At 48.1% G+C, this 26,150-nt stretch overlaps 1 protein-coding gene across 1 annotated transcript in view; it reads right to left on the bottom strand.

The window, feature by feature from the left end:
* Positions 1-26,150, bottom strand: part of DAG1 (dystroglycan 1) — a 113,797-nt gene that overhangs the window by 20,353 nt on the left and 67,294 nt on the right. Inside the window, exon 2 of the mRNA XM_006024997.3 lies at positions 16,181-16,588. Within this exon, the coding sequence (XP_006025059.1) occupies positions 16,181-16,459 (279 nt within the window). The 5' untranslated portion in view covers positions 16,460-16,588. The remainder of the gene's footprint in view (positions 1-16,180; positions 16,589-26,150) is intronic.

Below are 26,150 nucleotides of genomic sequence, written 5' to 3'. Positions count from 1 at the left end.
CTTCAGAACTATAATATAACCAGTCACAGCCACTGCCAAATTGGCAGCTGCTGTTGGCTGCTTAACCAAAAGCTACTGCCAATTCAACAGTGACTGTGATAGGGTTAAAACTGACACTGATGGGTGTACTCTCCTCAGTCCCCTGGCCCCCTTGGGCCAGGACAGAAGCACAGCAAATAGCAGCAATATTACAGAGTCCACCCATTACAAAAAAATGCTAAAAACACAACACTATAGAGAAGTTCCTGTTTGGAACAAAAACATTTTTATGGTGCTGCCCAGTGTGAACATATGAATGCTTGCTTTTTGTAGCATTAAAAGGACATATTATAGTGCTACAAATGTAAAGCATGTCCAAAGCCTAAGAGTAAAAAATCCAGGGAACACTCAATTCCATGCATCTTCTCTGACAGTAAAGACTGCTTCAACATGCATCAACCTGTATGCACCTCAGTATTTGTGCAATTCAGATGTTTCACATTATCCTCTATTTATAATAAAAGATGGGACATACAGAGAACTTAAGAAATCAACAACCAAATCTTATAAGAAATCAGTGTACCTTGACTCCAGAGCAGACCAGTGTTTTTAAACTAAGAGGACATGCAATATCCAGAAGCATAACTAGCAGTTTTGGTGTGCTGGGAGAACGTCTGTGGTGCAGGGGTGTGTTTTGGTGGGTGGGTGTCACAAGTGGCAATCCTCCTACATTGGTGCCTTGCTCTAATTACATAACGCTACAGAATCAGTTCAAAGACGTGTTCCATCTTCCCATGTGAACAGCTGACTATACAAGGCAGTAAAAGGGCATTGTATTTACCTATGTATTTAGCTCTGGTGCAACCACTAATGGAATACTGGATACAAGGATGATAAACTGGAGAAGTTTCTGAGAACAGCTGTAAGAATAAATAAGAGATAGGAAAATATACCTTATAGTGACTGTCTATAGGAGCTTGATCTATTTAGTTCATGAAGGAAGAGGCTGAGGTAACGCACACAAATCAGAAATTGATAAGGCTCATCATCAGTCTACTAGACAAAGCTATAACAAGAACCAATACCTGGAAAAGTGGAGCTTACCTCAGGCTGCAAAAAAAGGCTAAAAAACATCCAAATGAAACAAAAATGTGAGGATAATTAGCTATCAGAACAACTTAGTAAGGAATGTGGCAAACTCTGGAAATTTTTAATAAAAGTTTGAATTTTTTCGTAAATTATGAGTCAACTTAAGCACAGCTTCTGAACTTGAAATCAATTTAGTTGTCTGATGGTGTGTACTGTGCAGGAGATCAGACTAAATCATCATAATAGCTGCTCTAGCCCAGGGATGGGCAATATCCAGACTGCAGGCCAGACTGGGGCCACAGCGGACTCCATTTCCCAGCAGCCCCTGCCCACATCACTGCAGCCAGTTTCCATGGAGAACCCATGAGCAGCAGAGCTGTGACAGCACAGGGCCAGGGTTTCCATGGAGACCAGAAAGCACTAGCAGGGCATGCGGCTGGACAGGAAGCTGCTCCGAGGCTGGGACTAGGATCTTGCAGCGGTGACAGCATGGTCTGGAGCCACGGCAGAGCTGTGATCTGCCACCCGTATGCCCCAGGCAGGGGAATGCAGGCAGCGGATCACAACTCTGCCTCTGTTCTAGACTACGCTGACACCACGGCATGATCCCAGCCCCAGAGCGGCTTCCTGCCCAGCCATACACCCTGCCAGAGCTGCTGGGGCTGGTCTCCTTGGAAACCCTGGCCCTGTGTCCATGCTGTCATGGCTCTGGCACTCCTGGGGTCTCCATGGAAACTGGCTGCAGTATTGTAGACAGGGGGTGCTGGGAAATAGAGTCTAGCTGCCAGTTGTATCCACCATTTTGCCCGCCCTTGCTCTAGCCTGAAAAAGTTTTAAAAACTCTAGTTAATCTAAAAATTTAGGTACATACTAGTTACCCCAGTAGTTGGATAGCTGAGTGTGGGGGTGGGGGGAGAAGGGGAGGAGTGAGAGAGAAAAGAACAGGATTATTTCACAAGGGTCACTCGGATTTAGTTTTTTAAAGACAAATGGACCAAGGTACAATGGCTCAGTTCAGTCTGAGGAAAATTTACCAAAACCACTCAAACCAATTTTGCAACAGTTAAAATCTGTGGGGTGGGAAAATCTCCAGCACTTGAACTGATCTTACAGGCAGTGTAGCTGCATCTCCTAAAAGGTTCTTGATGCCAAAGCCTCATTTATGATGTGGCTTCAACCAGTTTACAACTGAACCAGACGTAGAGCCAATTTGAATAGGAGTTTCCCTGTTTTCAGCAAAACCAATAAAGTTGCTAAACATCTGTGGCTGATTCAGTGGCTGAGATTCAAGCAGTGAAGTCAATACACACAACCATGTACATACAAAAGCTGCTATAATTTTCAATCTCAGAAGGTATGTTATTGTAAGATTTCTCAAGTCCTATATCTGTGTATCTATGATGGGGTTAGAGGATCCTCTTGGCTTGCACCAAGACCATGAGAGTAGTCCACCAGCATGTGGCTTACATCTGTTCTCTGTGAATCACTGAGCATCACTGATTAATCTGATTTTTTGAACAGCAGTAGAAAGTAAGAATATGTCCCCTATTCACTTCCATGTCTTGATATCTGACTTGTATGGCTGGGTTAAAATTAACATTGTGCATGTTTGGAATCTCAAACTGCAAAGCAATAGCTTTATTTTTTTTACTTGCTACCTATCAAGTTGCAATGGGTAAGCCTGCTTTGTATTCTTCTCCAGGATTATGCCTCAGGCATCCAAATTGGCCCACAAAAGCATCTCCTTGGTCCATACGAATCCTTTATGAGTGTTTTACTTGTGTTGAAAAGCATTAAGATATTTTTAAAGTAACGAAATATTCAGAAGTGAGAATTTCTACACTATCACAGTAGCATGGTGAGGATCATTAAGTGCGATACTGTCACCCTTTCTTCCTGCTCCTTCCCCATTTGTAGCTCTGATGCATGGATTTTAATCTGTCAATTCATGGTTGATGTAGAGTACAATATGTACTGGTACAGCATGCCCCAACTTCGGTGGGCCCTTAGGCACTATACCATGATGACAAACATAATGGTTAAGTGTTGGAGCCATCCCTAAATTCAGAGAGCAAGGCAAGCTGTGAACTATGCTCAAGATGACTGACCTGGACTGCTGATGTTAAACTTTTACAAAGCACAAGCTTCTGCAAATAATTACTTAGAACAGCAGTCAGCAACCATTTCAAGCTGTGGGCCAAAATAAATAAGCCTGGGTCAAAGGCAGATGGGCAGGTGCTAAGACGCAGCTGCTGGTGCTGCTTCGCCCCATGGCAGCACAGGGAAATCTCCAGCATGTATCACTGGCCCCCATAACAGTTGGGGGCAAACTCCAGGTGATACTGCTGGCCCCCAGAGCAGCACAAAGAAAGCTTCTGTCAGCACCACTGGTCCTCTTAGTGACACAGGGAAACTTCTGCCACTGAAGTCCTGTATCCATAGCTGGACCAAATGGGGTCAGGCTCTGGTCAAGTGACTTAGAGAACAGGGCAAGGAAAATGGGGGCAGGAATTCAACTTAAATTCAATCATAGTTTTGAAAGAACATAAAGGCTGTCTACTCTAAATTGTCACAATTGCTCCCCTTTAGCAATAGAATCCGGGCAGTGCCATAAGCGAAGGCAAAACAGCTAGTGCTAGTTTGGACCAGGTGGTAGAGGTAACAGTGTTTTTAAAATACTAATTTAGGTTTAGCCAGAATGGATTAGACAACAATGAGGTAAGAAGGGCAGTGCTGTTATCTCCATTGGTGCTCCCAATCAGCGAGTTGTGTGTGGCATGTGGCAGACCAAAGGAGACAGGCAGCACAGCGACAGATATGGTAGAAAGCAGAGCAGATTGGGCAGGGAAAAGAAAATCGATCATCAGATTGGGCAGGGGAAAGAAACTGGAGTGGCACTTGAGGGTTGTGCAGCAAACCTGCCAAAGAGGTTGGCCCCAATGCTTTATATCAATCATTCATATCTGCTCCATGAAGATTGGACCAGTAGTTAAGAGTCATTGAACAGTATACAGCCCCAGACTACAGCCTTGATTAGTCTTAGCAGTGGTCTTAAGTGAAGAGTTAAACATCTAGGCAGGAGAGCTATATTGGGAAGAAACAGAACTGACTGCTCACAGGCAAATTCAAAGCTAATCCAGCCAAAGGGCCAGTATTTCAAACATGGATACAACACAAATTGGATGCCATAATTCAGCATCTGGTTCATAAGAGCATTTTAACTGTGGAAAAGTGTTATGAGGTGACAGTATTATTTAAGTCTTTATGATTCAGAAAGTGAGGACATAGACAAACATGGTACAAGGAGATGGGACTTATAAAAAAACAAAACAAAAACAGAACATTTTACTTTCCATTTATGCTCAAATGTAGTCAATAGACAGTAATGACCTGCTCCCTTTCACCCAATGGTAAAATGTTCATATGTCCATAGCCTAGCACCTCTTCCTATTTTTTCCTGTCTGTATTCTTGTAGGGATATGTGCTCTATGCTTATCTGAGCAGATGTTTAAGGGGGGTTTGTGATGCTGAGATGAAGGACTCACCATGGAGGGCAGGTCTGGAGTCTGTACCAAGCATGAAGAAAAAATTGGCTGGCACTTCATGCTTCAGGAGCAAATCTACTGAGGTCTGTGGTTCTAGTACATAGCAGAGTTGATTCTTGCCTTGAGTAGGTGAAAGGGGTCTCTGAGGCCAGTGTGACAAAGTATGCCTTGAGTCCTGTGTCAGAAGGCCTTGGAACAGAAAGTAGGCTGGGTACAACTGATGAGCACTGAGCTGTCAACCTGTAGGTCTAAAGAGAGCTCAAGCCCCTTTCCCTCCACCTCTGACATGAGAAGCAAAGGCAGGACAAATTGTACATTTATTTACTGTACAGGTCTTGTCCCATGCAGTAAACAAACAAAGGAAGCACAAAAGACAAATTTCTGCCCCTGGTATGGTTGCCAGGCCAGAGACGCACTTCTTGAAATCTTATGATGCTCGAGGCCAGTTATAGTGCCAGTAAGAGGCTCGAGGGCTGGGCCATCTACACTATTTGCACCACTATATTGCAACCATTTTCAGGAAAATCTGAAAGGATATCAAGCCTAGGGATAAGGGAGAGTTTAACTGCCTCTGTGCTGACAGAGAAGGAACTGTACAGGGTAGGGCACTCCATTCTTACCCCCAAGAGTTTTCATGCATTCCCCAACTTACATGTCTTCCTGGTCACTTATTCAGTTCAGCAACAGGGGCATCATATCTTTTAACTGAGAATGCAGAGGCAAGCTCAGAAAAGCATGAGCTGTTTCAAAAGCTTTCATACAGAAGTACCTCCTCTCCCCACATCTACAAATGGCTGACTTTACCCATTTTCAGTGGTACACCTATACTCTACCCATCTAGGCCTTCCTTATCCCATATAGCTTGAACACCTCTATTCAAGACTATCTCTGAAAGCTCTTTAGAATACAGTTGCTACTTCCCTTGCAACAGTTATCTTCTTGGCTGTGCTGGTGAAGATGCACAGCCCTGAGAAGATCATTGTGGCTCATTTCACAAACTGAAGTCACTTCTTGGGGTGTGAGGGTAATCTCCCTGATAAAAAATTTGAAGTTGCAGGAACCAAGAGTCTCAAAACCCCCTATCTCTTCTAAAGGACCATGCTCTGACACAGGGGAGGCTTTTTAACAAAGAGGATGGAATTCAAATAGATCAAGTCCTTCATAAACTAGAAGCAAAATAGCCTGAAAAAACTGCTCACATCATACATTCATGGGAAGTCGAAAGCAATCAGCTATATACTATTTTATACACACATACAACACTCCCACCTACAGATCTCCAAGAACTATACACACCTCTGAGTGAATCATTTCATCACTTGTGTGAATCAAACACACTCATTTACAGATTCAGTGGCACCACTACTCCGTAGGAACAACAGTTCCTAAACTGTGTCCCGGAGTGGGTTCAACTAGTTGTGAATCCAACAGAATTCACAACTCCTAATACTAGGATAAACTACCACATTTGTATGAGTTATGAGCCCTATTTTGAAAACTACTGGGGTGGACATATGAGATGATACTTGAGGATCACAGGGAGGTTTTTTGTTTTTGTTAAAAAAAACAAACCAAAAAACCCCCTCAACTTCCTTATCACAGGCACTTTCACAGCTGAACAGGCAAAGTTCTGAAATTGCTTTGCCCAGCTAATACCATTCTCATACACTCCTACTGGAATGCCCTTATTTCCAGATGCACTCATCTGTTAGTTATAAGGGAACTATTCACAGTACAAGGATTCCAACTCTGATAGGGTGGGAAGACTCAGCAGCTGTTTCACTGGGAGGTCACTACAAAACATTGAGTGTCCTAAGAAATGCTCTTTTCATCAGCTCATGCTACAAGCTCAAAAAGGATTCATTTAGCCTTGTTGTTCCAATGAAAACAATCTGCATGCCTGTGTAAGGGGCTTGGATGAGTGCCTACTCCCACACCCTGCTCTGCTTCTCTCTAACAGTGTTTAACGTTGGGCAGGAGAAGCTTCAAATAGCTTCAAGAAAGTTAAGATTCATCTCCTCTCATCATGACCTTTATGCAAAAGGCCAGAGGTGAGCAGAACTACTTACAATGTTAGAGGAAAATGCTGGATAGCTGAGCCACTATGCTAACCACCGTTCACTGTTACAGCTCCCACAACATGCAGATCCTAGCAAACAGTCTGATGTGTAAACTGGGAATGAGGTTAGTTAAACCTTAACTAATGACCTTGAATTAGTAGTACACTAGGATATTCTTTTCTCTACTGGCTATTTTCTGATTGTTCAAGCTTTCAAAATGCCGAGGAAGTGAACCAGAGACAGAACCAAGCAGAAAACTACCTGAAAACACTAGTTTACTAATCCAATTGAGTCACACTTTCCACTACTTCAGAATTCAAAGCTAGTTACTGAAAGTTAACTGAAAATGCCAAAATATCCCTACTCTGGCTCACTAGAGGAAAAAGACAGCTCACTCTCTCTTGAATAGTCAAAATGTATCCATACTCATCTGATTATTTCTCTTCTACTGTTAGGAAGGTTTACAGAAGCTTAGAAGAGAACTTCAGTCACCTGGTGATAGCTCCAAACCCGGATCATTTCCTCTTCTCAATAAACCTTCAGCTTAAGATAATTTTTTCAGCAGTATTCAGACTAAAAAGTATTGATGACATGCATCTTGTGTAATATTTAGTGTTCCAATTTGTCTGCTGTAGGACATGGATTATTTCTTCATTGTACTATCTATTTTGTCCCTGCTATACTGCCCAGTTTGTGGTAATCTGTAGATTTTCTTACTAGGCAAAAAAGTTTCTGGTAAACAAAGAAGCTTTTTTATTCTGCTGTATCGAACAGCTGCTGATCTTTGCAATTGAACTGTAAAATCAAGAAGCAAATGTGGAGCCAGGGAATGAGACATGCAGCAGTTTAGTGTTGATGCATGCAGTACCCTTCTGATGCTCATATGCCCAGCTTGTACATGCTAATGCACATAAAGGGAAGGTCAGAATAAAATGAGACTGAAAATGGTTGGCCTTCTAAACAATCAGAGGGGGGAAGATGTGAAAAAACCTTCCCACTAGAGTACAGGGGGCAAGGAACCCAACTACTTCTAAAATGGACCTGGATACATTTATCAACAGAATTAGTATCAAACACTGCTTGAAGACTTAAAAAAACAAAAACAAAAAAAAGCTCAACCCAAAGCAAAAAACTCCCCCGTGTGCTTTAGCTTAAACTCGGTGTACGCCCAGAAGAGGCAGTGCTTTAGTTGGACCCAGCTCACCAAACATTTGTAAAGATCAGGTGCTTTAATGAGGCTTTTTTGGCACTTTTATCTAATAGCTGATTGAATCAGCTTTAGACAAAAGCACCAAAAAGCCCCACTGAAGCGCCAATCTATACAGAAGCTGCAGAGCTGAGTTGAAGAAATGTGCTGCTGCTGCTAAAGCATGGGTTTTTGGGTTTTTTTTTAAAGGTCTGCAAGCAGCCACGGATTACAGGACATAGCAGCCGATGACCCAGGTGGTCATTAGCCTTTCATTGTTCTGGTCAGAAACTGAACAAAATGAAAGAAACATAGAAGAAGCTGTGGATATTTATGAGCAGGGCCCTGAGAAAATCATGAATTTCTTGTAGAAAATTTGCAGCATGTGCATGGGTAAAGTATCATTTTTCACAGAATATTCATGGAACTACCACCAATTTTGGCAAATGGGTCCTGGTAGTTCCATAAATATTCCGTGAAAAATGATATTATGCCCATGCACGTACTGCAGGCAGGCACACACCATAGGCAGCGGAAAGCCAGCGCTAATGGGACTTAGCCCCCGCCAAACACGGGGCAGCAGTGGCAGCACAGAGGACCACAGGGCAGCCTGGGCACAGGCTCCAGGTGGCGCTCACAGACAGACATGTAGCCGCACCCTCCAGATAGCTAGGATCATAGCCCAGCAGGAGCACTGCCCACCACAGCAGGCAAGTCTGTGAAAGGGAAGGGGCCCCCACAGTGACAGAGGAAGTGGGTCAGGGGCTGGGGTGAATGGGGCCCCAGGGCAGGTCATGGTCAGTCAAAGCCTGGGTGGCTTGTCCAAGGGCGCTGGGGAACACCTGCCACTGTGCACCCCCCAAAGGAGGCACAGAGCCATGTATCCCCCAGTTTTGTGTGGGGCAGAGGTGGGCTGGTGCTGTGATCTGTGCCCTGCTACTGCCTCAGAAGCCATACAATGCCACATGCATGCCGTCACCAGGTGGGCAGGGGACGCAGAGCAGCCTGGCAGCAGCAGGCACATAGCACTGCACAGCTCCCGAGGCAGTGGGGCGCAGAGCCCAGCCCGCAGTTGCAGCCCACCTCCGCCCTACACACAAATCCAGGGGGTGTGTGCCCCCGTGCCTCCACCAGGGTGCACATAGCGGCAGGAGCCCCCCCGCACCCTTGGACGAGCCACCTGGGCTCCAACCCTCCCACGACCTGCCCCAGGGCTCCATTCATCCTAGGCCATCTCTGCCCCACCCCCTCCCTCACTGTAAGGGCCTCGATCTGCCCCCACCACGCCCCTTCCCTCTCCCCCTGCCCCTTCTCCTCAGTAGGTAAGTCTGTGGAGGGGGATGTAGATTCAGCCGCCTCACCGCCCCCCACAATAATATTTTCTCACTCTACCTATGGCACACACACACTGCCCCACCACCCCCAACAGTCCCGAAGCCCTGGCCCTCCAAATCCCCTTCCCCCCCTTGCTCTCTATACCCGGCTGCCTGGCTGCATCCTGGACACGCCCCCAGCAGCCACTTACTGGCTGTGAAAATGTAGGTTTCCCTGTTTTTCCAGCACAGCTTTGTGACCCTTAAAAATCACTGTTTGGGGCTAATTTTGCAGTATCCATGCAGTCCATGAAATCACGATTTTCTCAGGGCCCTATTTATGAACAATATTAAGGAAATGTAGGGATGAAGAATTAGACCTCCTTCGTGGCTATAGGAGAGAAGGCTTAAGAATTAGGGTAGATTGATGTCTCCATGTTCATTTTAGCTTTTTGAGCTTGTTTGGCCTAGGACACTGTGCCTGCTTTTTGGGAACTAGGAATGGGGTGGAGTACAGACCACTTTTTTCTTGTTCTCGACCTTGCTCTATTGTCCATATTAAGAGAAAATGTTTAACTGCTCTTTTGCCAGCTATTATTCAGGCTTGAGCTCTATATAGTGTAAGCTGGCCATCAAGATATTCATTTTTCTGAGTGGTCCACAGATATTGCATGTATTTTGCTAAGTAGCTTTTGGTTTTTTAATGTTTCCAGTGTTTTCTATGATAGCAAACTTGTCTCCCTTTCAAGCCAAAAATCCCCCTTGCACTGACAAAGCAAATGAAATCTATTGATGCACTTATACTGTGGAAGTTGCCTACCAGTGTTGCTCAGCCTCAAACTCAGCTCACGAAGTTGTGTCATCCAGCCTGAAGGGCTTCCCCCCACAGGTCATAGCACAGGGGCGGGCAGTTATTTTGGGCAGAGGGCCGCTTGCAAAAAAGTTATCAGGGCTGCATGAGTAGCCCCACCCCCTGGTCACTATCTTGTGACCAGAAATCCTGCCCCCAACTCCTGACCTTTGCCACCAGAAGTCCCCTTGCCCACACAAGTACTCCATTCAGAAAGGGGTTTTACCATCTCGGAACCAGAAAAATACCAAATTATATTCTAAAAGTTGAACAACTACAACATTCATTAACTGGATTTCAAAATGTTTTTGCCCTAGTTTACATGCGTTTGTGTATTGTACACAGAGGTGCTTGTATATAATAGCTTAAAATTAAGTCTTACTCTTGTATATTGTGGTAAGGTGGGTATAAGTTTGTGGGGGGATGTGGGTATGTGGGAGGATGTGTGTGTGGGCAGGGTTTTGTGGGGGGTGGATAGGTGTGGGGGATATGGTTAGGGAGCATGTGGGTATGTGTGGATAGGTATGGGGTTTGTGGGGGGTGTGTGTGTGGGGGGAGAGTGACTGGGGTATGCGACGGGGCATAGGTGTGGGGGTCTGCGCTTATGGCAGTGCAAGGGGGAAGTGTGGGTGCATGTGGGACTCGCCCTACGAACACACACACCCCCCCTCCAGTTCCTGGCCCCGGTACCTGGAGCAGCGGGCAGGAAAGTGGGGAAATGGCAGCCACAGGCCGGGGGACGGGGCAGTGAGTGGGTGTACGGGAGCACAGCAACAGCTGGGTGGGAGCGTGGGGTACATGGGGTCCTGGAGCCAGTGCTGGCGGGGCCCAAGGCGAGGCAGCAGGATCGCAGGACCCCTGCCCCACTCCAGCACAGCTGGTACTGGACCCCGCACTCCTGCTGCCCTGCTGGGGCCGGCCCTGGGGCCAGGACACTTGCACACGCCCCGCATTTCTGCTCAGCTCTCACTCCCCACCACCTGCAGCTACCATTTCCCTGCTTTCTTGCAGGCTGCTCCAGCACCATGTAGCTCCTAGCTTCATGGTCAGACCGTGGGACTCAACAGGAGCTGGTGCAGCCCAGCCCTGAGGACTGGAATGATTGCCTGCAGCCCCCCCTGCCTTCTCCCCGCCCTCCACACTGTTCTTATCTGAATTTCCCCCTCAGGCACACAGAGGCAGGAACAGCTCCAAGGGCCCAGGCCATAAGGCTCTGCTAAGCACCAGGCTTCTGGTTGCGGGGGGAGAGCTAGGCTGGGCAGGCCTTGCTTCTGGGCTGCTGAGTCCTGCCAGCTTCCCCTGGGTCCTACTGTCCCTGGCTGCTGTCATCTTCGACAGGCCGCCAAGAGCAGATAAATATACATTTTCTAAATTTTTTAGGGGCCCCACAGGCCAGGTAAAATGGGCTGGTGGGCTGGATGTGACCCACCCTCGTCTCAGCAGCATTAGTTGCCATGTCAATAAATGGTGCCACTGCTCACCCACCACCAAATTTCTAGGCCTGTGAGGCAAGATGACACTGCCTTCTGCACCAAATCACAATGGTACATGGTTGGATCTAATGACCAGGGCCGAGCCAGAACACCATTTGACACCTGGGGCTTGACACTGTGCACTGACCCCACATTGGATCCAGCCTGCAGGCTGACCCTGCCTCTGGGAGCTGGTAAATGGACCAGCCTGCATCACTCATCTGGCCCACAGGGATGGAAGGTTGAGCACCACTAATGCATGACTGTCAAACTAATCTGGCCCCATGGGCCAGATGAGTGATGCAGGACCAGTCCATGGGCTGAACAAATAGCAGAGGGCTGGCCTGGCAGGTCAGATTGAGCCCAGGGACCACCCCCTCCTTCACATGCTGGATCCAGTACCTGTGACGCCCTCTCTAGGACTGCACTGCATGCAGCACCTGTTTTGGCCAGTCTGGGATGTGGGGTGAGTGCCACATGCAGCCTAAGTCCCAGATCAGCCAGAACAGACATCATGTGCAGCTTCAGCCCCAAACCAGTCAGAGCAAGCTCTGAATCCTGCATGCAGGGGGACCCACTATTCCTCCTGACCACATGCTGGAATCAATGCCTGCTCTTGCTGGTCCATGACTATGTTACACATGAGACCTGCCCTGGGGCCTGTGCTGCATGCAACCTGCACATGCTGGATCCAGCATGTGTGGGGGGTCCCAAACTGGCCCTCCAGGTAGGACCCCAAAGGAGGTGCCACATGTGGTGCAGGCCCTGGCCCCAGTCCATGAAGCTGGCCCAGCATGTGCTACATGCTGCTTGTGGGTCAACTTCAGACCCTGGGCAAGCACTAGGGACCAGATGATGGGGAGCTCCATGGGCAGTATCTTTGACACCCCCAGCCTAAATACATTCCTCTCCAGAAAGGAAACCATTCTGTGGACCCTTTGAAGAATGTCCTCCACACTCAGTAAAGCACAGCCACATTTGTATTCAAAATGGAGATTCCAGTGTTAAACTGATTTAAGTTTCATAGATTTCATAGACATTAGGGCTGGAAGGGACCTCGGAAGATCATCGAGTCCAGCCCCCTGCCCAAAGGGCAGGAAGTCAGCTGGGGTCACAGGATCCCAGCAAGATAAGCATCCAGTTTCATCTTGAAGGTGTTCAATGAAGGCGCTTGAACCACCTCCGGTGGCAGGCTGTTCCAGACCTTGGGGGCTCGGACAGTAAAGAAATTCTTCCTTATGTCCAGCCTGAAACGATCTTGAAGTAGTTTGTGACCATTCGACCTCGTCATCCCTTGGGGCGCTCTGGTGAACAAACGTTCCCCCAGATGCTGGTGGTCACCCCTGATAAACTTGTAGGTGGCCATCAGATCACCCCTGAGCCTGCGCTTTTCCAGGCTAAAGAGCCCCAGGGCTCTCAGCCTGTCATCGTAGGGTCTGCTTCCCTGACCTCTGATCATGCGCGTGGCTCTTCTCTGGACTCTCTCAAGCTTCTCCACATCCTTTTTGAATTGTGGAGCCCAAAACTGGACACAGTACTCCAGCTGCGACCTCACTAAGGCCGAGTACAGGGGGAGAATGACGTCCCGGGATTTGCTTGAGAAGCATCTATGGATGCAAGCCAGCGTTTTGGTCGCTTTACTAGCTGCCGCATCGCATTGCAGGCTCATGTTCATCTTGTGGTCAATGATGACCCCCAAGTCTCTTTCTTGCATAGTGCTAGCCAACATAGCACTGCCGAGCCTATAAGGATGCTGCGGGTTTTTTTCCCCCAAGGTGGAGAACCTTGCGTTTATCGGCGTTGAACGCCATCAGATTCTCGTCCACCCACTTGCTGAGCCTGTCCAGGTCAGCCTAGATCACCCGCCTGTCTTCTGGTATGGATGCTTTGCCCCAAAGTTTGGTGTCATCAGCGAACTTGGCCAGTCCGCTTCCGACTCCAGTGTCCACATCATTAATGAAGATGTTGAACAGTATGGGTCCAAGGACAGAGCCTTGGGGAACCCCACTGGTCACAGGACACCACGATGAGTGACTCCCATCAATTACTACCCTCTGGGTCCGACCCCGGAGCCAATTTTCCAGCCAGTGGATCGTGGAGGACCCAAGGCGACAATTGGCCAGATTCTCCAAGAGGCAATCATGGGACACCAGGTCAAAGGCTTTTTTGAAGTCAAGATATATGACATCAATCTCTTCTCCCTTGTCCAGGTGATAGGTCACCTGGTCGTAGAAGGAAATGAGATTGGTCAAGCAAGACCTACCCGCAACAAACCCGTGCTGGCTATCCCTTAAGATGTTGGCATCGGCCAGTCCATTAAGGATGGCCTCTTTAATAAACTTTTCTAAGATCTTCCCCGGGATAGAAGTCAGGCTGATGGGCCTATAGTTAGCCGGATTCACTTTCCTCCCTTTCTTGAAGTTAGCCTGCTACAGCCCAGAAACAAAGGCCTAAACTCATTTAAAACCGACTCAAGTTGTCTAATAGGTAGAACTTGTGTTTAGATAAGCCCTCACACAAACCTGAAAGCCATGCAGGCTTTTCTGCACCACAGAACTAATAACCAACCTCCCTCCCCCCTTCCTTTAAATACAGGGGTGCTCAACCTCTGGCCTGGAGGCCAAATACAGCCCACAGAACCTTGGAATCTGGCCTGCGGGGCTGCCCCTGGGTTGGGAATTTGGTGGCGGGGAACCCTTGCTTCTTTCCCCCCCACACCTCTCTGCCCTTACTTCAGGGTGCCCCCAAATACCCCTATTACCATATATGTATGCCCAATTCTCCCCAAAATCTTACATGCTCTTTTCCACATGCAGTCACCAATCCTATGTTACTCCTCCAAGAACATTGGGTGCAGACAGACATGAGACAAAACAAAACATAACAAAACAAACAAAAAACCCCAGCACTTTACTGGAAGAGGAAGTCCAGTAGTGTGACCCAGCTCTGCAGCTTCTGCATAGATAGGGAGCTTCAGCAGGGCTTTTGGCACTTTTATCTAAAACTGATTCAGTCTTCTGGGCATGCACTGTGCTTGGTACAGGGCACACTGAGCTGAAAGTAAAGCTCTGTTTTGGGGGGGGGGTTCATGTCTTTAAGCAGTCATCCTGCCCACTCAAGGCTAGGGCTTCTTAGGGCACAGTTTACACTATGGACTCCACTGGAAAGCCATGTCATTTTGCCTCCAGATATACAAGCTTTTGCTGGTCAAAGCCAAAAAGCTGATGATCTGCCTGCACGTTTAATTTAATAAAGCAGATGATGTCCAGCCAGCTGTCTGGGCCACACACTGATTTTCAGAGTTGCTAAGCACCCACAGCCCCCAAAATATACTTCAACTGGGGTTTGAGTGCTTAACACCTGACAACCAGACCTGTAATTTTCACATAATAGTTTTATAGGGAAAGCGGCCAGCACAGCTCTGCCCATAAGTGAATGCAGAAGGTAGCTTCCATTTGGACAAGTCAGTAACCCTCCTGTAGATCAAATCCTGCTGTCTTCAGTTTAAAATCAGTCTAGTCTCTTCTATTTCCATTAAGTAAGGAATGCACTCCATGTTTTCTTCACCTAATATTCCATAGGTGCCAAATAAACCCAATCATTACCCCTTCCAGTACTCATTACTGCAAATAGGTCCTTTTCAGGTCTTGCTTTCATAGTCCAGCTTCCTCAGTGCTAGGATCCATACTGCATGAGAACTAGCCCGCCCATAAAGAAAAGTGGATGAGATTTGTCTCCCTTCACCCCAGCTTCCATTTGGTCAGTAGAAAAATATCAAATGTGTAATTCTCACATTTAAATTGGGGCTAGAGTTAAGTTTCTTAACTCTCAAAGCATCCCAGAAAATGTGGGGCTGAAGAGCTACGAACCCTGCACCCTTCCAGGAGCTGTACTAAATACTGCTGGTAGTGTGCAACTGTCGGCACATATGAGGTCTAAATCAGATGCCTGATGAATCCATTTGTGACTGATGAACCCAATTAGAGAATGACACTGCTCGTTACTAATAGTTGCTGCTAGTAGGATATATATGTATTTATATTTGGTAGTGTCCATCCCTCCTTTAATCTGTGTCACTTCCTTGCTTCCATCTCCTACAGTTGATATGCCTGAAAGTCTGGAGCGTAAAATACTTGCAAATGCTTGAGAATAGGCTGAGATTTGATCACTGCTTCTGAACCAAGAAGAAAAAACTCCCCGCATTGTTCTCAGCAGAACCCAGAGAGCTTCTGCAAATAAGTCAAGAACCTCAGTCATAGAACAGAAGTCTGCCCTAAAATCCTGGTCTAATACTTTGTTACCACAGTGAAGCAAAAAAGTCACATTGTTACAGCATCAGCCCCAGAAAACTGTGGTTGTCTAGATCAGGAAGGTTGAGGGATATGGACCTGCAATCATTAACGCAGCACTCATGCGAGCACATGGGTGCACAGCAAATTAAATGTGGCCATATATTGAATCAGACCAGCCACTTCTACATTAAGAGTTTGCAATCATGAGAGAAATAACAGCTAATTCCTTACCTAACATGTCCCACAACCCAACACCACCTCAAGTGACACATGGCAATTCCTGTAACTCACAACAGTAAGACAAAGGTCTGGATACAACCAGGACTCTTGTAAAGGGCATGACTTCAAGCTGAAGGATTGGAAGTCAAGGCTGAGGGGTTGATGCATCTCTCACCTGAACCATTTCTCCATTGGAAGCAATTAAATCTGTTGGGATGGTGGCTCTGAAGAAGCGGCCTACCACAGCAGAGCTGTCTGGAATCCCCACCACTGCTGGGATAGTCTCTCGGAGATCTGATAGCACAGAATGCATAGAGGCCTCTAACTGGTTTTCCCAGTCCTGTACTTCTGAGGGCTCACTGGGCCAATGGCACTGAACAAAGCCAGCCATCAGTAATGCTGTAAGCAAAGTCCTCCCCAGCAGAGGGGGCAGCAGTAAAAATCCAACAGTCATCCTTACTGAAGACTTCAATTATTGAATTCCACTCAGAAAGGAAGCAACAGGGGGACCTGCAAGTCACGCGGAGGCTGTGTGGGATCCTCAAGCCCTTCACAGTAACTTCATCCTGGAAGTCTCAGGAACCTGAAGAAAGAAAAGGAAGCCAAGTCAACACATGAATTGTCTTTGCAAGAGGCCTGAGTGGTATTTAGGCTAACCAGCTGGCCAGTACATGGAAGCCTCTTCTTTTTAGCTGAAAAACCACCTGCTTAATGATTTTACTGTCCCTTCATCAGCTTTGCAGAATAGGTACAAGAGACCGTGGTACCTATCAATAAAGAAGGCAGCAACCTTTTAGTAGCACATGCTTTTCTACTGCTGTGCATGCACACTGAAAAAACAGGAGCTGCCACCTACTTCTGAAACTGCCCCTCACCCCAAACCACATACTGCTGCGGGAGCCAGAGCACCACACAATTCAGCGAGAACACCACTGAGGAAAGTGACAGACAACTCATGAGCAGGAGGGAGAGGTGCAGTGACAGAAGCTACAGTGGAACTGGGTGATCTTTCAAGGAAAGTTGCAGTCAGGCTGGAACATTGTATAATTAACATTGGAATTCATTAAAGAGTAAGTCACTTTATGGGCCTTATGGATAGGCAACTGTGGTCACGGGGTGCAACACACACACGCCATAAGGCCAGAAGAATCATTGATAGCAGGAATCTGCCACCTTGACAGCCTGGAACAAGATGAATGCTTCTGTTTCCCAGGCTTATGAGCCCCATGTCTCAGGTCTTGCCCAAGTCAGCAGTGCTGCAGGAAGAGGCAGAGGCAGGTGGGCAGGGCACAGTCTAGTGGGAGACGAAGCAGGACAGTGCACCAGACAGGTGGGCAGGCAGGCAGACTGGCACCACCCTGCCCAGCTCCTTCTGAGCAGCAGCTGGAGATGAGGGGTGGGCTGAGGACTGCTCCTCTTGCCCGGGGCCAGGATCAGCTGGTTGGGGGGAGAGGAAGAGAGAAAAGAGCACTGCTGCAAGTGCAGGCAGTTCATACATGCATGTATGTGCATGCATGTTGCACCCCTGATTATGGTGCCCTGGGTGGTCACCCACCCATAAGGCTAGCCCTGCTGCCCATTCCCTCTTTCACAGTCCTTTTTCTCCCTCTAACTTCTATTTCACTACCTTTTAACTCTCACTTTGCCTGTCACCACCGCCACCCCTGCAATTTCAGCCCTCCAGTCTTGGCTCACAGCTTCTATTGGCATGTGCAGTGAGGGGCTGAAGCAGCAGAACTATCAAAGCAACTCCTAAAGTATTCTGGTCCCTCTGGCTATTCCTGCTTGTCCAAGAACAGGAATGAGAAGTGAGCTCATTAGTAAAAGGCAGAGAAGAAAGCAGTATATGCTGCTCTGCAGGCAATGGGATTGGCAAACTGAATCAGGTATACCAACTTTATCTGCCTGCAGTGCAGCAAGGAAGTCCTTAGCCTCTAACACAGCGTGGCACAGCAGGTCTTTGCAGCTCCTAGGTCTCTGAATACAAACCGTATTTATCTTCAGTCATCCCAAATGTGCACTCTCAACATGCATCAAGCCCTTCTAACTGACCCAGGAACTAGTCCATGCACAGACCTTGCAGCAGCAAGGGGCAAGCAATTCTTCTACTTCTAGCCTCATGTCTGTCACAGATGCAATGGATCCTGTGCTTTGCAATAACACTACAAGGTAGAAAGCTGAACTGTTGGGAGACCACCAAGCAAATATACAGACTGAAATGGTCAGACAGCTCTAAGCCTTGTCCACATTGGGACCAGAACCTCACTATTTACTGCTAATTTAACCTCACTGCAGTACCCTCAGTACAACCCCCACATAGTATTGGACAGTGTCCAAAACTCTTCTAATGGAAAGGCTATGAGTTTTGCTGCTTGCATCTAACATGGTTCCTTGGACAATGTTGACTTTTTTAAAACCACAACCCTGTTGAAGAATTAACCAATGGGGTTACCATATGCCCAGGTTTTCCCAGACGTCTTCTTTTTAGAGCCTATGATCTCCGTCTGGGCAGTTTTTTTAAAAATATGATCATATGTCTGAGATTTTGGTCAGTTCAGCTTCTAAGTTTCTCCAGGCTTGCTCTAGCAAGCAGTGCTTGGCGTTGGGGGGGGGAAGTGTGGGAGGGCTATTGGAAGTAGGGCATGCATGCACATAGCCGGCATGGGCGGTGGAAGTAGCCCTAGCAGCTGGATGTAGGTAAGTCTGTGGGGGTGGGGGCTGGAAGGCCAGGGCCTGGGGACTTTTCCAGGGAGAAAGAGACAGAGACAGTGAAACCATTCCGTCACTGGGGCTGCAGCAGGGCAGGGGGGTACATGCCTATCCCTCCAGCGGGGCAGGGGAAGGGGGACAGGCACCCTTCAGGGCAGCAGGGCATGGCCTGGGTGACTTGCTCACAGTGGCAGGGCAGCTGGGAGACACTACAGGGCTGAAGGCAACAGGGGGCTGTGGGTCGGGAGTGTGGGGCACTGGCAGTGCAGGGGACTGTGGCTTGGGAGTGAGGGGCAACAGAATGGGCAAGTGCAGGATACTAGCATATCACTGCCCTCCTCCCCGCCCCCCGCCACATGCATGCACGCACATGGCAGGTGTCCTCTTTTTTTTGGAACTGAAAATAATTTTTAAAGCACAAATTTGAACTCAACCTACAAGCCATTGCCAAACTCTACTAACAACAGCTATGTTTGACCCAATTCAGTTCCTATCTCACTCTGGACAATTAGTCACTGAGCAGGGAATCAAGGGTTTCTTTTAGAGCCCTGAATGTTGGCAGTCAAATGCCCTCTGCCACCCTTCCTGAACATCTTGCCTCTAGCTAGAGTTTACATTTTCCTCCTCCTCTTACCTAGGGATCTCAAAGACTCCCCCCCCTGCTTCCAGGCAAAAATGATATTACCTTTAACTAAATATAAGGTAACTAAAACAAAGAAAATTCTAGGGAATGCAAAGCAACTTGCAGTTTTCACATGTATTAGTAGGCTGGCATATACCCTAGGGAAGGAATGCGTCTTCAGGAGGTGCCTGCTGCTCTGTAGGAGTAGAGGCTGTTCACAGTGGAAGTTAGATATTGTGCACAGCAGATATCTCCATTGTAGAGTTCTTCACCAGAGGGAAAAGGACTACTCTGCCCCACAGCCAATCAATTCAAACTCCATTTCAGCTGCAAAAGGCCCGTAAGAGACACTGGTCAGCCCTTGCATCACGTACCTAGGCAGCTGTGCACTAGCAAAAAGGCCCATCCTGTACAGTAGTTTCTATGCTCCACCAGGACTTCATAGACTAATAGATGCTAGGGTCAGAAGGGACCCGAAACAGATCATCGAGTAAGGTGGGGGAGAGCACCACCTCCCTTGAAAGCCCATTCCAAATTTTGGCCACCCTTACCATGAAGAAGTTTTTTCCTGATATCTAGCCTATATCTGCTCTCTGTTAGTTTGTGACCATTGTTCCTTGTTACCCCAAGAGGTGCCCTGGTGAACAGAGCATCTCCAATCCCTTGCTGCGTCCCGCTAGTGAATTTGTAGGCGGCCACAAGATCACCTCTCAGCCTTCTCTTGCGTAGACTGAAGAGGTCCAGGTCCCTCAGTCTCTCCTCAGAGCTTGTCCTGTAAGCCCCTGACCATACGAGTGGCTCTCCTCTGGACCCTTTCAAGTCTATCAACATCTTTCTTGAAGTACGGCACCCAAAACTGGATGCAGTACTTCAACTGTGGTCTGACCAATGCCGCATAGAGGGGGAAGTATCACCTCCTTGGATCTATTTGTCATGCATCTCCTGATGCATGATAAAGTGTGGTTAGCTTTGCTGATGATTTCATCACACTGACGACTCATGTTCATCTTGGAGTCCATTATGACTCCGAGATCCCTTTCTGCTTCTGTGCTGCTGAGAGGGTCACTTCCCAGGCAGTAGGTGTGCTGGATATTTTTGCGTCCTAGGTGCAGCACTCTGCACTTGTCCTTGTTGTACTACATCCTATTGTGTACTGCCCATTTTCCTAACCTGTCCAGGTCCGCCTGCAATCATTCCCTACCCTCCGTATTGTGCACTTCACCCCACAATTTAGTATTGTCCACGAACTTGGACAGAGTACACTTCACACCCACATCCAAGTCACTGATGAAGATACTGAAGAGTACAGGTCCAAGGACCGAACCCTGCAGGACCCTACTACCCGCATCCCTCCAGGTTGATACCGACCCGTCTACTACCACTCTCTGGGTGCGACCGCTAAGCCAATTTGCCACCCACGGACCATGTAAAATCTATATCACAGTCTCTTAATTTATTTACGAGAGTGGGATGAGATACCGTATCGAAGGCCTTACTAAAATCCAAGAAAATGACATCCACCTCTACTCCTGCATCCAAGCATTTTGTGACCCTGTCATAAAACGAAACCAGATTGGTCAGGCATGATCTACCTACTACAGATCCATGCTGGTTTCCCTGATGCATTGTTTTTCCCACAGATATGATCCTTCATAATCTTTTCAAAGACCTTTCCAAGGATGGAGGTGAGACTGACTGGCCTGTAATTACTCGGATCCTCCTTCCTCCCCTTCTTGAAAAGAGAGACCACATTGGTCCTTTTCCAGTCCTCCGGGACCTGACCCAAGTGCCACGAGCGTTCAAGCAGTCGTGCCAGTGGTTCTGCTTTGACACCGGCCAATTCCTTCAGTATTCTTGAAAAAGAATATTTTTTTTCTCTTCATAGACATTAGGGCTGGAAGAGACCTTGTAAGATCATCAGGTCCAGCCCCCTGCCCAAGGGGCAGGAATTCAGCTAGGATCAAAGGATCCCAGCAAGATAAGCATCCAAATGTTTCTTAAGTGTTCAGAGTAGGTCCCTGCACCACCTCTGGGGGGGAGTCTGTTCCAGGCCTTGGGGGCTCAGACAGTAAAGTACTGTTTCCTTACGTCCAGCCTAAAACAGTCTTGCAAGAGTTTGTGATCGTTGGACCTTATTATCCCTTGGGGTGCTCTGGTGAACAGTCATTCCCCCAGATCCCGATGCACACCCCTTATATATTTATAGGCTGCCATCAAGCCACTCCTGAGCCTGTGCTTCTCCAGGCTGAAGAGTCCCATAACTCGCAGCCTCTTTTCATAAGGCCTGTTCTCTAGTCCTCTGATGATGCGTGTGGCTCTCCTCTGGTCTCTTTCAAGCTTCTCCATGTCCTTCCTAAATTGTGGAGCCCAGAATTGGATGCACTACTCCAGCTGCAGCCTCACAAAAAGCCTCTCCCCTGCTGCCTGTGTTTTCTTCAGCCTCCTTAACAGCTACCAAGCCCCCAGTCTGGCCATTTTACACAGCCACTTCAAAGGGAGTCATAGATTCATAGATGTTAGGGTTGGAAGGGACCTCAATAGAACATCGAGTTCGACCCCCTGCATAGGCAGGAAAGAGGGCTGGGTCTAGATGACCCCAGCTAGATGCATATCCAACCTCCTCTTGAAGACCCCCAGGGTAGGGGAGAGCACCACCTCCCTTGGGAGCCCGTTCCAGACCTTGGCCACTCGAACTGTGAAGAAGTTCTTCCTAATGTCCAATCTAAATCTGCTCTCTGCTAGCTTGTGGCCATTATCTCTTGTAACCCCCGGGGGCGCCTTGGTGAATAAACCCTCCCCAATTCCCTTCTGTCCCCCCGTGATGAACTTATAGGCAGCCACAAGGGCGCCTCTCAACCTTCTCTTGTGGAGGCTGAAGAGGTCCAGGTGCCCCAGTCTCTCCTCGTAGGGCTTGGTCTGCAAGCCCTTAACCATACAAGTGGCCCTTCTCTGGACCCTCTCCAGGTTATCCGCATCCCTTTTGAAGTGCAGTGCCCAGAATTGCACGCAGTACTCCAACTGCGGTCTGACCAGCGCCCGATAGAGGGGAAGTATCCCCTCCTTGGATCTATTCATCATGCATCTGCTGATGCACGATAAAGTGTCATTGGCTTTTCTGATGGCTTCGTCACCCTGCCAACTCATGTTCATCTTGGAGTCCACTAGGACTCCAAGATCCCTTTCCACTTCCGTGCCACCCAGCAGGTTATTTCCTAGGCAGTAGGTGTGCTGGACATTTTTCCTCCCTAGGTGCAGCACTTTGCATTTCTCCGTGTTGAATTGCATTCTGTTGTTTTCTGCCCACTTGTCCAACCTGTCCAGGTCTGCTTGCAGCTGTTCCCTGCCCTCCGGTGTGTCCACTTCTCCCCATAGCTTCGTGTCATCTGCAAACTTGGACAGAGTACACTTCACTCCCTTGTCCAAGTCGCTGATGAAGACATTAAAGAGTATCGGTCCAAGGACCGAGCCCTGCGGGACCCCACTGCCCCCACCCTTCCAGGTCGAAACCGACCCATCCACCACAACTCTCTGGGTGCGCCCCTCCAGCCAATTCGCCACCCACCGGACTGTGTAGTCATCCAAGTCACAGCCTCTTAACTTGTTCACCAGTATGGGGTGGGATACCGTATCGAAGGCCTTTCTGAAATCTAAGTATACGACATCCACCCCTCCTCCTGTGTCCAGGCGTTTTGTCACATGAGTCAAATCAGGTGATCTGTGTAGCTGCATAAACTATTAGTTCTTCACTAAGTCAGCCCAGCTCTAAAGAGGAAGCAAAGCAAACTAGACCTTTGGCCTCTTGCCCTTTCCACTAGACGAGGGGTGGGCAAAATACAGCCCGCAGGCCAAATCCAGCCCACACGTGGGCTCCTGCCAGTTGACTGGAACTGGCCCACAGCTGCTTCTGCAGTGCTCCTCATGGGGCTGAGCCCCACCTGCTCCCACTCAGAGCAGCCCGCATCATAGTCTTGTGCCCACCACCCCAGCCAGTGTGCACAGCTTCCTGGTGAGGCTGCTCTGGGTTCAGCTGTAGTGACCTAAGTACTGCTCCACTCCCCCCCTCTCCCCTCCAGGGGCTCCTCCTCCTCCTGCCCCTGATGTGCTCCAGGAAGTCGTGGGGAGCTGCAGCCATGTGGCTCCTGCCCCAGCTCATGGGGCTCCGGCTCCCGACTGCCTTCCGCCCACTCTAACCACCCAAAGCGATGAGCAACCAACCTGTGGGTGGCCACGTGTATGGAGGGTGGCCAGGAGCTGAAGTTGGAACTGCCCGGATGCATTCCCCCCAACCCTCTGCCTGGAGCAGCACAACAGGGGCAGGAAGAGGAGGAGCCACTGAAGGTGAGGGGAGCCGAGCAGTACTCAGACAGTTGCAGCTGCCTTGGGAGCAGCCCTACCAGGAAGTTGTGCATGCTGGCCAGGGCCAGGGCTACAGCTGGTGGCACCACAGAACAAGGTACCCTGGGCAGGAGCTGGCAGGGCTCAGCCCCATATGAAGCACTGCAGGGGCAGCCTCAGGCCAGGAGGAGGGGGCATGGATGGCACCTGCACTTTCAGTGCCCAGGCAAGCTCTGCTGCACATACCCTGCATGTGCCCTCACCACCCCCTACCCTGGCTCCCAGGACCTAGCAGGTAGCCCCCTATCCCCACAAGCACACACTACACCCCTCATACACACCCCACACAATATACAAGAGTAAGACTTTATTTTGAACTATTATTCAATTGCCTCTATATACGCTACTAGAAAAAACAAATCAAGACAAAAACATTTTGAAATAAAATTAAAATGTTACAGTAGATGTTTGATTTTTAGTATATGATTTTTTATCTGCAATTTGTTAAAACGATATCTTCTGAAAGGTTGTATGTGTACAGCCCTCGACAACTCATACAAACTTGCTAAAGTGGCCCTTCAGCCAAATTAACTGCCCACCCCTGCACTAGATATGGAGAGTATAACAGCTGTGGCTTATTGACTCATGTTCTACCAGCAAAAAGATACTTCTCACAGTTTGCTTGTGAAGGGGACTGGGTTCTCCTATCCCGAGTCTGGGGAGGTAGCTGATTTACTATAGCTATCATTGTAAGACAGAGGTACATTTACTCCCAACCATCCCTCTGTATTGCAGACCTGCTAAGTGTTGTGCAAGCCACATAAGCCAGGACATGTGGCTCTTTCAGGATTGGAAAAAGTAGCATCTAGCAGTATCAGAGTGAGGATAAGAGAAAGCTATGCCACTCATAGTAGCTTAAAAAGCAACACTACCAACATTTTCAGAATGAACTATAGTGCCTGTTTTGAAAACAGGAGGAGTGACTCACACAAATAAAGACCTATTAGCTTAGGGGCGGGCAATTATTTCGGGCAGAGGGCCGCTTACCAAGTTTTGGCAAGCTGTCAAGGGCCACATGGGTAGCTCCTCCCCTTGACAGGTGCCCCACCCCCTGGTTGCCATCTTGTGACCAGAAGTCCCACTGCCTAGCCCCTGACCTTTGCCACCAAGCCCCTGACCTTTGCCACCACAAGTCCCTTGCCCCTGGAAGTACTCCTTTCAGCAAGGGGTGTTGCCATCTACAGAACCAGAAAAGTACCAAATTATATTCTAAAAAGCGATCATCTACAACATTCATTAATTTGATTTAAAAAAATATTTTTGTCCTAATTTACATGTGTTTGTGTAGTGTACACAGAGGTGACTGCACAATAGCTTAAAATGAAGTCTTATTCTTGTATATTGTGGGGGATGGGTATAGGTTTGTGAGGGCTGTGGGTGTGTGGGTATGTGCGGTGTGGGGCGGGGAGAGTGGCTGGGGTTTGTGTATGGCAATGCAAGGGGAGGTCTAGGTGCATGTGTATGGATGCCTGCAGACACGCACATACTCTGCCCCTGTTCCTGTTGACATGCAAGCACACACACGTACACACCCCTATCAACATGTTCCTATGCTCCACAGTTCGGGGATGCAGCCCAGAGCCACAGCCAAGTGGTGCTGGAGCAGGGTGGGGGCAGGAAAGCAGAGAACTGGCTGGGGGTGGGCAAGACTGGGCTGGGCTGCCCAAGCCTGCAAGCCTGCTGAGGGCTCCCTCTGGGTCCTACTGCCCCTGGCTCCAGCCAGCTTTGACAGGGAGCCAGGGCGAATAAACATTAATTTACTAAATTTTTTAGGGGCTCCGCAAGCCAGATAGAATGGCCTGGCAGGCCAGATCCAGCCCGTGGGCCATATTTTGCTCACCCCTGTATTAGCTGGACTTTGATTGTTTGTAATGTCTTAGAACAGATACTAAAGGGACAAAAATTCAGAAGATATGGAAGTAAGCAGGCAAGTATGGACAATATGGAAGTAACCAGAATGTATTGGGCAAAATAATAGACATCTTTGATAACAGTAATGCTAACAGCTTAGTTTACCTAGATTTAAGCAAAGCTTTTCATACGGAGCCTCACAGAAGTTATTGGCCAACCTGAAGAGAATGGGAATCAGCGCTACAATCATAAACTGAATAAGTAGTTTGCCTAAGAAAGACTACAGTGGGTTATGTTTAAAGGTGACTTTTACTAGCAACAGCTCTCTCTAGTCAACATTCCCCAATGAGCATTCTTGGGACATATCCTGTTTAACATACATCAGCAACATTTGTAAGGGAACTAGGAGTGTCCTCATGAAATCAGCACACAACGCTAAAGCTGGGGCATAATGCCAATGTGCAAGAGGACCATATTATTATGCAGGAAGATTTAGCTAATCCTGTGGAATGGATTCATTGCATTCCAATTCTGAAGTCATGCACTTAGGGACCCATTGCAGGGTCGT

The sequence above is a fragment of the Alligator sinensis genome, unplaced genomic scaffold (genome assembly GCF_000455745.1).
Source record: "Alligator sinensis unplaced genomic scaffold, ASM45574v1 scaffold467_2, whole genome shotgun sequence".
Classification (NCBI taxonomy): domain Eukaryota; kingdom Metazoa; phylum Chordata; order Crocodylia; family Alligatoridae; genus Alligator; species Alligator sinensis.
Note: the sequence above shows the minus strand (reverse complement) of the source record. Positions and strands in the feature narration are given on the sequence as shown.